The sequence below is a fragment of the Chiloscyllium punctatum genome, chromosome 42, assembly GCF_047496795.1.
Source record: "Chiloscyllium punctatum isolate Juve2018m chromosome 42, sChiPun1.3, whole genome shotgun sequence".
Classification (NCBI taxonomy): Eukaryota; Metazoa; Chordata; class Chondrichthyes; order Orectolobiformes; family Hemiscylliidae; genus Chiloscyllium; species Chiloscyllium punctatum.
In genome coordinates this window covers 16,449,837-16,463,280 of record NC_092780.1, presented here as the reverse complement: position 1 = coordinate 16,463,280, position 13,444 = coordinate 16,449,837, and the positions used below count along the sequence as shown (strand labels likewise).

The following is a 13,444-nucleotide window of genomic DNA, read 5'->3' as shown; positions in this document are numbered from 1 at the left end:
AATATTCAGCATGGAGTCCAGTTACAAGTGGAGTTCCGCAGGGATCAGTTCTGGGTCCTCTGCTGTGTGTAATTTTTATTAATGACTTAGATGAGGGAGTCGAAGGGTGGGTCAGTAAATTTGCAGATGATACAAAGATAGGTGGAGTTGTGGACAGTGAGGAGGGCTGTTATCGGCTGCAGAGGGACTTAGATATGATGCAGAGCTGGGCTGAGGAGTGGCAGATGGAGTTCAACCCTGCCAAGTGTGAGGTTGTCCATTTTGGAAGGACAAATAAGAATGCGGAATACAGGGTTAATGGTAGGGTTCTTGGTCAGGTGGAGGAACAGAGGGATCTTGGGGTCTATGTACATAGATCTTTGAAGGTTGCCACTCAGGTGGATAGAGTTTGTAAGAAGGCCTATGGAGTATTATCGTTCATTAGCAGAGGGATTGAATTCAAGAGTCGTGAGGTGATGTTGCAGCTGTACAGGACTTTGGTTAGGCCACATTTGGAGTACTGTGTGCAGTTCTGGTCGCCTCACTTTAGGAAAGATGTGGAAGCTTTGGAGAGGGTGCAGAGAAGATTTACCAGGATGTTGCCTGGAATGGAGAGTAGGTCGTACGAGGATAGGTTGAGAGTTCTCGGCCTTTTCTCGTTGGAACGGCGAAGGATGAGGGGTGACTTGATAGAGGTTTATAAGATGATCAGAGGAATAGATAGAGTAGACAGTCAGAAACTTTTTCCCCGGGTACAACAGAGTGTTACAAGGGGACATAAATTTAAGGTGAAGGGTGGAAGGTATAGGGGAGATGTCAGGGGTGGGTTCTTTACCCAGAGAGTGGTGGGGGCATGGAATGCGCTGCCCGTGGGAGTGGTAGAGTCAGATTCATTGGCGACCTTTAAGCGGCATTTGGATAGGTACATGGATGGGTGCTTAATCTAGGATAGAAGTTCGGCACAACATCGTGGGCCGAAGGGCCTGTTCTGTGCTGTATTGTTCTATGTTCTATGTTCTATGTTCTAAATGTAGATGGAGTTAATGGATGGCTTTCAATTGAAATAACCAAAACATGCCGATGTAAAGTTCCCGTGGTCCCAGGGCATCATAGGGCTGCTCTGTTATTAGAGAGGGATGACTGGTGTTGGTTTAACTGGAGGGTCACCACACCTTAGGCGAGGGGCAAGGATGAGAAGGTGGGACCTTTGTGGTAACCTCAGGCAGTCTGGGAATTGAACTCTTGCTGTTAGCTTCAACTGCATTAGAAACCAGCTGTCCAACCAACTGAGCTAACTGACTCCCTGCATTCTGATGCAGTCTTCTGGTAGTAGCCCTTTACAAATCCATTCAAGGGAATTTTCCACATCGGCTTCATCCGTGTGTGTTGGCGAGTTACAGTGTTATACAGAAAAACGTAACAGAGCCACACAATGTCTTTTTTCCCCTGGCATTCATTCAGAGTTACTGGAAAGTACTGAAAATCAGAATTGTCACTTGTTTTTATTCTTGTGTCACTCACCTCCCCACTCTGGTTCCTCCCCTGCCCCAGCCCCAGCCCCTTGCACTTAACTGTCATGGAATCCCTACAGTGTGGAAGCAGGCCCTTCAGCCCAACAAGTCCACTGAAGAGTAACCCACCCAGATCCATTCCCCTACCCTATTATCCTATTTTTACCCCTGACTAATGTACTTAACCTACACATCCCTGAACACTATGGGCAATTTAGCATGGCCAATTCACCTAACCTGCACATCTTCGGACTGTGGGAGGAAACCAGAGCACCAAGAGGAAGCCCATGCAGACGCTGGGAGAATATGCAAACTTCACTTAGATGGTCGGCCGAGACTGGAATCTGTCTATGTGGATTTTGCACATTCTCCCTGTGTCTGCATGGGTTTCCTCCCACAGTGCAAAGATGTGCAAAATAGGTGAATTCGCCGTGCTAAATTGCCCATAGTGTTCAGGGATATGTAGGTTAGGTACATTACTCTGGTAAATATAGGATAATAGTGTGGGGGAATGGATCTGGGTGGGTACTCTTTGAAAGGTTAGTGTGGACTTGTTGGGCCGAAGGGCCTGTTTCCACACTGTAGGGATTCTGTGACTGTTAAGTGCAAGGGGATGGGGGAGTGAGTTCTAAAGTCTGGTATTGTCCAGAAAGGCACTTAGTGAAGGATCATGCTGGAGTTGGCTTTTACTCAGTCTTCTATTTATTTGTAGAGTGTAGTACTCAATCGCATCAGTTTCAATAAATGTCCCTTCATATGTGCTAAAGTGAAACTCCAGTTAAAGAAGCATTAGCGCAAAATTAGACTCAATAATATGCTATCAAAGTGCACAGTAATGCCTGAGAGTTTACCTAAGGGCAGCTTGTGTTGGGGGCTTTTCCACCTGTATAGCTTGGCTTACAAATGGTTGCCTCACATCACTTTATCCATCCACAGAGCTATGTTGCTGCGGTGCTATCTATCGGCTTGACTGATGTTATTGTTATCATATTTTAAAGTATTACCTAGCTTCTTGAGTCTCCATGTAGGAAATTACATCTAGTTATCGTTCACTAAGTGTGTATGAACAATACTTTTAACATTATTAGCTGCTCCCTGAACAATGTTTAAAGTGTTAATAACATACAACAATTGAGAAAGTGGACTAATAAGTTTAGTTGCTCCATCCTTTTCCATTTCAAGACTAGTTACTCGCTATGTCTTATTGTGTCAGAGGTTTAGATTTCATTTAAGCTTTCGGGTTTGAACAGGAAGGCAATTGAGAGATTCAGGATGGTCGATTGTGTGACATCTCTCTCTCCAAGGCTATAAGCAGGCTTTGTTGATCAGACTGTTCTTCACTCCTACTTATACTGATAAGGCAGAACAGCAAATGCAACAGTCAAGAAATTCAGCTGCACTGTGCCTGATTTTCAGACAATAATCAAGCTAAGCTTCTCTGAAGGGAGATTGTCAAGCTTAGATTAGTAACCCAGAGCCATCTGGAGAGTGGGTTCAAATCTCATGGCAGCTGGTGGGTGGAATTCACTAATAAACCTGAAATATAAGCTTATTGTGAATGAATATTCCAATGTTGACATTTTAGTTCTAAAGAGGTAAAAACAATGACTGCAGATGCTGGAAACCAGATTCTGGATTAGTGGTGCTGGAAGTGCACAGCAGTTCAGGCAGCATCCAAGTAGCTTTGAAATCGATGTTTCGGAAGGGCTTTTGCCTGAAACGTCGATTTCGAAGCTTCTTGGATGCTGCCTGAACTGCTGTGCACTTCCAGCACCACTAATCCAGATTTTAGTTCTAAAGTAGAGTTAAATAGGCTTTTGGTTTTTAATTCTATGAAAGTGACTTTTTTTAAGGGTCAGGGACTCATCTTTTAGCAGGGGGTCAAACCAGCATTCCCAAGAAATTAAGTGACCTAACCTAAATGACTTGACAAGCTGCCTGCAGAGAGAAAGGCTAAAGTGTTTACTAAGTTGAGCTTTTACGACCCAGAGAAATTGCAATAGATGGAGAGGTCAGAAGCAGGTTTGGTTCAGAAGAAACAATCCATGCTAGCAGATGGGCTCTATAGCAGCTTCAAAGTGATTTTAAAAAAAGCACATAAAGGCACACACACAATTCCTACAGTGTGGAAGCAGACCATTCAGTCCACACCAACCCTCCGAAGAACATCTCACCCAGACCAATCCCCCTGTATTCCTGTAACCCACCTAACCTGCACATCCTGGACAATTTAGCATGGCCAATCACCCAATCTGCACATCCTGGACATAATGTACAACTTAGCATGGCCAATCCACCTAACCTGCGCATCTTTGGATTTGGGAGGAAAACAGAGTACATGAAGTTAACCCACACAGACAATGGGAGAATGTGCAAACCCGACACAGTCACCAGAGGGTCGAATCGAACCTAGGTTCCTGGTGTTGTGAGGCAGCAGTGCTAACCACTGAGCTACCGTGTCGCCCTAGAAATTGTGTCCTTTTCTTTCCTGAAAGCTTTGAGAAAGGTCAGAGTTAGCCTGGGTTTCCACCTCAGAGAGACTGAGAGAATCATATCTGGTGCATGTGTAGAAAATCACTGAAAGGAAATCCTTGCGATTTTGTCAGTTAAGTAAGAAATGAAAGTGCTACAAAGGAGTGATACCTCGCTGAGGTTTGGTATCAGAATCATACAATTGTTATGGTGCAGAAGACAGCCATTCAGCCCAACATGTCTGCACTAGCTCTTTGAGTATTTTAAACTAGTGCTATTCTCTTGCCATTTCCCCACAGCCCTGCATGTTGTTTCTCTTTAAATAGTCCTCTAATAGCCTCTTGAATGATTCAATTTAACCCACTTCCACTACACTTACAAGAAGTCCATTACAGACCCCAACTCTCTGTGAAAGGTTCTTTTCTCACCTTGCATTTGCTTTTTTTTCAAACCACTTTAAAAACCGTGCCCTCTGGTTCTCGATCTGTTTACAAGTGGAAACAGTTTCTCCCTATCACAACAGAAATTGCTGGATAAACTCAGGTCTGGCAGCACTGTGGGGACAAATCAGGGTTAACATTTTGTGTCCAGTGACCCTTCCTCAGGACCCAGAGCTTCTCCCTATTCTGTCCACATTAAATCTCTCCAATTTTTGCGTTGAACTGAACTGTCTGCTCCTTGAAAATATTTTCTTAAACATGTTCTGCACTGTTTCCAATACACTCACATCCTTCCCATAGTGCCGTGCCCAGAACTGTGTACAATACTCCTGTTGAAGTATAACCTGTATCTAGCGTACGTTTAAAATCTCAACACCAGGCTATTGTCCCACAGGTGTATTTGGAAGCACTAGCTTTCAGAGCGCTGCTCCTTCATCAGGTAGCTGTGGAACAGGATCATCAGACACAGAATTTCTGCAGAAACTTGATGTCTGTGTCGATATGTACGATCTTCTTGGAGAGCCTCTTCACTTTTGTAATCTTTTGCTATAAATTCTGTGTCTTTTGCTATAAATTCTGTGCTACCTGATGAAGGAGCAGCACTTCAAAAGCTAGTGCTTCCAGGTAAACCTGTTGACTATCACCTGGTGTTATGTGATTTTTTTTAACTTTGTCCACACCAGTTCAACACTGGCTCCTCCACATCTTGTATAAGTTTATCATAATCTCCTTGCTCCTGTACTGTATGCCCCTACTTATGAAATCCTAGAACACCGTATTAACAGCTCTCTCTATCTGTCCTGCCACCATTGATGACTTTTCTACATATGCACCAGATATTTTTGCTGCACACAGTTTTTAGAATTTTTCATTTATTTCACATAGTCTTTTCATGTTCTCTGTGTTGCCTCAACTTCTTGCATTGAACTTCAGCTGCCACCTATCTCCATCGATGTATCAATGTCCTTTTGAAGTTCTACACTGTCCTCCTTACAATTCTCCCTGACACTGAGTCATCTGTAACTTTGAAATTGTCCCCTGTACATCAAGATCTAGACAATTTATGATTTCAAGAAAACAGTGGCGGCACAGTGACTCAGTGGTTAGCACTGCTGCCTCACAGCGCCAGGATGCTGGTTTGATTTCAGGCTCGACCGACTGTCTGTGTGGAGTTTGCATATTCTTGCCCCGTATCTGTGTGAGTTTATTCCCACAGTCCAAAGATGTGCAAATTAGGTGAATTGGCCATGCTAAATTGCCCATAGTGTTCAGGGATATGTAGGTTAGGTGCATTATTCAGGGGAAATGTAGAGCAATAAGGTCGGGAAATGGGTCTGGGTGGGATACTCTTCAGAGGGTCTGTGTGAACTTGTTGGGCCAAAGGGCCTGTTTCCACACTGTCGGGATTCTGTGCAAAGCAAGAGTTCAAATAATGGCCTGTTTCCTTCTTCCACCCCAAAAATACCTTGTAACCTTGTTCTGTTTTCTAAACCTATATAAGATGTGGAGCAGCCGGTCTTGGACTGGTGTGGACAAAGTTTTAAATCACACAACACCAGGTTAGAATTTAACAAGGTTTATTTGGATTTGAACTGAGGTCTGTGGAACATGTCCAGGGTCTCCAGATTAACTGGAGGCTGTCGCCTCCCCTGATTTGCTGTTGAAAACCCCATGACTTTGCTACATCAAAAGTTTGACTATTTGCACACTTGACTACTGACCTCCATTCCTCTAACCTCTAGAGGTCTGTTCATCCAAAATGCTCCAGTTATACCTTAATCTGTGCACAGTCCTGTTCACCATCACCCCCTCCCCCACCCCCCACCCCGTCCTCTTTGACCAATATTGACTGCTGGTCTCTCAACAAATTTATTTCCTAAAGCGCTCAGCCTTATAATCGAAGTTCTTCAGAACCTTTTATATTTCTGTAATCACCTCTAGATGAATGAGCCTCTTCCCCCAAATTGTTCTTTCCTTTGTTACTGGTTTGTCACTGGAATATGTCCAGGGTCTCCAGATTAACAGTCCAGCGATAATACCACTTGGCTGTCACCTCCCCTGATTTACTGTGGAAAACCCCATGACTTTGTTGCATCAAGAGTTGACTATTTATGCACTTGACTGCTGACCTGCATTCCTCCAACCTCTATAGGTCTGTTCATCCAAAATGCCCCAGTTTTACCTTAATCTGCATACAGTCCTGTTCACCCATCACCTCCCGTCCTCTTTGACCTCTCGACAAAGCTCTCAGCATTATAATTGAAGTTCTTCAGAGCCTTTTATATTTCTGCAAATACCTCTAGATGTATGAGTGTCTTCACCCAAATTGTTCTTTCCTTTGTCGTTGGTTTCTGCACCACAGAGCACGTTTCTACACTAAAAGCACAGCACAGATACGAGATGTTTCTCTTCTAAATGTCAGATTTTATGCAGTGCAATGGGATGCTAATGAGGCAAGATCTCAGCAGAGATATAGATTGTGGTTTATCTCTCATTTGCCGTTTAGGGTAAAGAAAAACCTACCACCATCCCCGTCTCTACACTCCACTGTGCAAGAGAGGACAGATCTCTCAGCCATTCTTATTGCAGTGTGCAACTGCATTTGAGGATTCAATGAAGCACTCATCACTTTCTGCAAATATCTGTGCAAAGCTTTCAAATTATCCTGGCAATGAATCTGCATTCAGGTTCGGCTTTATTTCATCAGTTTGATCCACTTATATTCTTCTGTGTAACTGGCTGACTCAACACTATCCTGTGTTCAAGGGCTTGCCGTGATGGTGGCATAGTATAAAATAGCGAACTTTTGCAGTTTAAATAAAGCTGAAATTCAAAACTGAACTTCAACACATTCCTGTTCTTTCTTGTGATGCCCATGTATGCATGTGACGTGCTTTGATTTGTTTCAGATATCGGATGGGGGATATCATCAAAGTAGTGGGTTTTCACAATCAGTGCCCAGTCATTGAACTTAAATACAGGTGCTTGGCTTAATTTTTAAAATCATTATCATCTATTTATTTTGTTCCCTGCACATTATTTTCCTGAATTTCTAAACCTGGGCATTTGTTCCTTTCGCATTGTCAGATGGGGCCAGTTGTTAAATGTCAGAGGAGAGAAAATCCTGGAGGAAGCCTTCTATCGAACACTTCTGCGGGCTGTTAGCCTGTGGCCTGGGGCAGTGCTCCTTGATTACTGTTGTGTAGAGAGTGGCCTTTTAGGTAAGAAAATGCCAAATTACCTCCTTGGTATCTGCTGCAACTAAAGGTGCTGGAGTCACAGTTGAATTGAGAGGTTGTACCATCTGTCTAACTTTATAAGTCTGCCTCCTGTCTGAAACTCTGGGTCTTAAGAACATAACTAGGAGCATGTGTAGACAATTCAGCCACTCCAGCGTGCTCCTCCATTCAATGCAACCGTGGCTGATCTCATCTTGGCCTCACCTTCACTTTCCTGCCCACTCTTCATAATCCTTTGAAATTTTTCAGGCTCTTGCTTAATTCGTGATGTTATCCCTTAGCATTTGATGGCAAGCTAAGTTTATTTTTGAAGAGATTTGAGAAGGAACTTGGCTATTACAGTCTGTTCACTCTTTAACCTTTGACACCAGGGGACAAACCCACCCAAATGGAGTGAAAGAAAGATGAGCATCTTTCTCTGACAGATCTCATGCTATAAAGCTCGTGAGATTTGGCCAGCTCCTGTAGGTCACTGCCCAGTATTGCCAGGGGTAATGTGATATTCAATGGCCGTTGATCAGTCTGGGGTATGCATTGGAAATTTTACTAGTACGGTAAGAGGTAACCTGTGATGTTATGGGTATGGAACATTGTTTGCTTAGAAGACAAAACTTAACGCAAAGGCAAATACAGCAGCTACTGGAAATCTGAAATATAAACAGAAACTGATGGAAATGATGAAGGTCAGGCCACAGCTGTGGAAAGAGAGTTAATGGTTCAGGTTCGTGATCTCTCACCAAAACATATTGACTCCATGTCTGCACTGGGAGAAAGTGAGGACTGCAGATGCTGGAGATCAGAGCTGAAAATGTGTTGCTGGAAAAGCGCGGCAGGTCAGGCAGCATCGAAGGAGCAGGAGAATCGACGTTTCAGGCAGATTCCTGAAGAGGGGCTCATGCCCGAAACGTTGATTCTCCTGCTCCTTGGATGCTGCCTGACCTGCTGCGCTTTTCCAGCAACACATTTTCAGCTCCATGTCTGCACTGTCCTGTAATTGACCTGGGACTGCCCTGGCACTGAAGCTTATTGGCAAATGAACTAGAATGGTCCACTGCCCAGCACTGAACATTCTTCACCTTTTGATGAGCATAAACCAATTCATCATAAAGTGGTCATTGGTTTGATAAGACCCTTATTTCAAGCTATGCATATATTGAGTCTTACCAGACAGCAGGAGGTTGAGCTTCCACCTGAGGATGATGGTAACACTGCAATGCTTATGCGATAACCCATCAACCACTTGTGTGAAGTTGCGGTGCTTCTGAGGGACAGTTTGCATGAAAGGTTCTCATTGTGGCTAATAACTGAGACCACGTTGTCTCCAGCAGTGCGTCTTTATCATATGCAAGTCTATCTTGTCTTGCTCCAACTGTCTGTTATCTGGGAATGAGAGTATGGCTGGTCATTCACTTTTTATTACTATTCAATTTGATGGGTTATTTGATTGTACTGAACTTGAATGTTTCTGGAAAGTGTTACAGTTTGTCAAAGATTTACATCTCTCATTAGGACATTTGCAAGAATAAAGGGGAACAACTTTCTCTTTTACAATGCATGAGATGAGAGTGCTAGTCATTGGCAGAGGCCTCTGGTTAAAGTGATACCATGGAGAATGTATCCGTTAGATTTACACACGTTGCACTTGTTTTAACTTACAAAATAGGTGTCAGTCATTCGCTGATTTGTTCTTACAGCAGTGCCTTGACCAAACAGAGTCAACCTGCCTGGTTTAAATTTAAGCAAAGCTTGGCACTTACCTGTCAGAAATCATTCTCCAAAACAATGCCTCTACTAGAGCATTACTTTGTCAACCAATTCAGCACAGATGTAAAAAAAAAGTCTTTTTTGTTCATTGTTGTTCTTGTGGATTTCCTAATCCATGCAAAGCAAAAAACTTTGACAAAATCTGACTTTTTTTTTCACAATCCAATTTGCACAGCAACATCAAAGAGATTCCAAGATTACATCAAGAAAGGCAAATATTTGGCCATCTTAGTCTGTTGGATGTGGGGCCAAGTCAGACTATCAATATCAAGAGAAGATCTGTGAGATTCAACCCAAGAGTAACTGACGATAAACCCACTCTTACATTTATACCCCTTTCACTGTTGGAACTGCTTGTTTCTCTAAGCAAAACAAATCAAATGAGGTTACATTGTTCAATTAAAATGCAGCAGATGGGACTGGAAAGATGCAGTGGCAGAAGTAAGGCTGTGAAGGTGCTGAGAAGGAATTTGTGGTTAGTTCTGTCATTCATACTTCAAGCATTGATTTAGATGTGTGTTTGTGGCATTCATGTCAATGCTGACTGCATCAGTCACCCTCCAATTCTCCCTGAGTAAAGTACCACCCTAACTCTGACGCTAGTGTCTAAATCAGGCACTGTCCGAATGCCCCAATTCTTGTCCTGTGTGGATACAGCTCTTATCGATATGATGAAGGACACTGTTTTCTTTCCTATGACAGGGATTACCAGATTTCTGAAGCTGGACCCTGAAAATCAGTGAGTTGCATATGGCTGCAGATTATGAGAGCCTCTTTCTGTTTACAAGCACAAGGGTCTGCATAATGCGAATGAAACGTTCATGGGCCACAACACCAACAACAACTTGTGTCTATATAGCGTTCTAATGAAATAAGTTGGTCCAAAGTGTTTCATAGGAGAGAAAGAGAGAGAAAGAAATATCTCGGGAAAGAGAGAGAGAAATCCCAGAGAGGAGAAATAAAATTGCAGAGAAAGAGAAAGAGAGAGAGAGAGGAAAAAAGAAGAGAGAGAGAACAAGAGAGAACGAGACAGACAAAGAAAATTCCCAAGGCAGGATATAGAGAGAGAGTGTGTGTGAGGAATGTCAGCAGACAAAGTTTGGTGCTGAGCCATAGAAGATGGTATGGTCACTGACCAATATTTTGATCAAAGAAGTCAAGTTTTAAGGAGCCCATTTAAATATGCAAAAGAGGCATAGATGATTAAGGAGGGAATTCTGGAATTTAGGATTTTGGCAACAAAAGACATAAAACCAATGATGAAGATTAGGCGAACGTCTGAGACTAGAATTGTAGAGTTGCAGATAGCAAGGGGTGTTGTTGGAGAGATTCCTGGTTAGAAATGGTGGGGAGTCTTGAACTCCGTCCTGGAAGATTGTTGACCCAGCCAACTTCCACGCAAACAGACCACTTCACAAGGTCACAGGACAACCACAAACCAGGAAATTTCTAACATCCTGCAGGGAACAGTGCATAGATTGTCTCAGACTCATGTAGCCCTTTGTCAGGCTTTTCATATAGACTGGGCCCCAGAAACAATACACTGAAGTCAGCGTTTGCTTTTGATGTGGTGTGTTCAAACACTTGAGTGCACGATCCAGATATATTCAAGGTCATTTCTAACTTTCTACATTTTAATAGTGCTTTCTTAAAAATCATTAAACATGCCACTTCTCAGCCCACTGGCCAATGGGCTGAGGAGTGGCAGATGGAGTTTAATTCAGATAAATGCGAAGTGCTGCATTTTGGGAAAGCAAATCTTAGCAGGACTTATACACTTAATGGTAAGGTCCTTGGGAGTGTTGCTGAACAAAGAGACCTTGGGGTGCAGGCTCATAGCTCCTTGAAAGTGGAGTCGTAGGTAGATAGGATAGTGAAGAAGGCGTTTGGTATGCTTTCCTTTATTGGTCAGAGTATTGAGTACAGGAGTTGGGAAGTCATGTTGCAACTGTACAGGACATTGGTTAGGCCACTGTTGGAATATTGCGTACAATTCTGGTCTCCTTCCTATCAAAGATATTGTGAAACTTGAAAGGATTCAGAAAAGATTTACAAGGATGTTGCCAGGGTTGGAGGATTTGAGCTATAGGGAGAGGCTGAACAGGCTGGGGCTGTTTTCCCTGGAGCGTCGGAGGCTGAGGGGTGACCTAATAGAGGTTTACAAAATTATGAGGGGCATGGATAGGGTAAATAAGCAAGTCTTTTCCCTGGTGTCGGGGAGTCCAGAACTAGAAGGCATAGGTTTAGGGTGAGAGGGGAAAGATATAAAAGAGACGTAAGGGACAACGTTTTCACACACAGGGTGGCATGTGTATGGAATGAGCTGCCAAGGAAGTGGTGGAGGGTGGTACAATTGCAACATTTAAAGGGCATTTGGATGGGTATATGAATAGGAAGGGTTTGGAGGGCTATGGGCCGGGTGCTGGCAGGTGGGACTACATAGGGTTGGGATATCTGATCGGCGTGGATGGGTTGGACCGAAGGGTCTGTTTCCATGCTGTACACCTCTATGACTGATTTTAGAATGCTTTGGCTGTATATACTCACTACTGTCAACAGGATCCTTTTGTAAAAAAAAGTATTAATGTATTTGTCAACATAATACATATGCCCAGCATTGCCTCCTCTGCCGACATCACCAGAAGTAAATTAACTGATCACTAATCTCATCTGGTACCTATGGGACCTTGCTATGTGTAAATTAACTGTTAATGTCTGATCACATGGCAGTGATTGCACTCCAACATTAATTAATATGTTGCAAATTACTTTGGGATAACCTGGAGACCTGATAAAGCTCTTTATAATTGCAAGCAATCTCTTTCCTTCCATGTACCAATACATTCCTCTGGCTAAGTACTGTGTGAAACACTAAATTAGTGTCCACAGCTACTTCTTTATTCAGGGCGAATTAATATTACTGAATACGTTGATAAACTTTGGCAATTCAATGGCAGTGTCCCCCAGTAAGAAATCAATAAGTAGAGTCTGGAACTCCCATGAGCTGCATTTATGGACATAACTGAACAAAGAGAAACCTGAAAAAAATTACTGTAAAATTGGGCAGTCTGATTTTCCTTTATAGTTCTTTACTATCCATTGTAGAAAGAAGTGTTGCCACACTGGGCAATGCTAACCTGCTCCACATATGTTGCGGATAATTGCAATTTCTTCTTGCAGGACCATTTTGTGGCAGCTCAGTTCCTCACTATGAGGTTTTTATTGAAATAAAAGGTGTCAGAAACTTATCAGAGGATCAGCGTTACAAGGTGAGAGGCCACTTCTTCTTGTCCTTTTAAGAAAGGGTTAATGCTTATTTAAAGTTGAAGTTGTTTTTCCTTCCTTCCTTTTGGGAATTATTAGGATGTTAAGGTGTGATGATAACCTTTGTCAGTATAGAAATCAGAAGTCACACAACACCAGGTTATAGTCTAACAGATTTAGTTGAAATCACAAGCTTTTGGAACGCTGCTCCTTCATCAGATGATGAAGGAGCAGCACTCCAAAAGCTTGTGATTTCAACTAAACCTGTTGGATTATAACCTGGTGTTGTGTGACTTCTGACTTTGTCCACCCCAGTCCAACACCGGCACCTCCACAATATAGAAATCAGTAAGCCCACATAAACTAAGCGTTTAAACCTGGCACTCTGCTGTTCTGAATAACTCAAAACAATATCAGATGAAGAACTAGCAACCACCTGATGAAGGAGCGGCGCTTTGAAAGCTAGTGCTTCCAATCAAACCTGGTGGACTATAACCTAGTGTTGTGTGATTTTTAACTCCGATGAAGGAGATACAGTTAGCTCATTTTATGTGCAGTAGAGGAGATGGTGACATAATCTCTGGCTAGATTCAAAATCGCAGCTGGTGGAATTTAAATTCTGTTCTTAATACAATTAATGACAAATCTGGAACAGAAAGTTTGTCTCGAGTGGTGACTGTGAAATGATCTTCAATTGTGATAGAAATCTACTTGTTTCATCATTCTGCACAGTAACTTTTTTCCAGTATCACCTTAATGGCATTTTCTTTCCTAC

General features: G+C 42.7%; 1 protein-coding gene across 5 annotated transcripts in view; it reads left to right on the top strand.

Moving 5' to 3' along the window:
• The window catches only part of ghdc (GH3 domain containing), a 49,438-nt gene that overhangs the window by 31,325 nt on the left and 4,669 nt on the right, over positions 1–13,444 (top strand). For all 5 annotated transcript variants that reach the window (XM_072561501.1, XM_072561497.1, XM_072561499.1 and 2 more), the window contains 3 exons: positions 7,312–7,383; positions 7,490–7,623; positions 12,586–12,674. In XM_072561501.1, the coding sequence (XP_072417602.1) occupies positions 7,312–7,383; positions 7,490–7,623; positions 12,586–12,674 (295 nt within the window). The remainder of the gene's footprint in view (positions 1–7,311; positions 7,384–7,489; positions 7,624–12,585; positions 12,675–13,444) is intronic.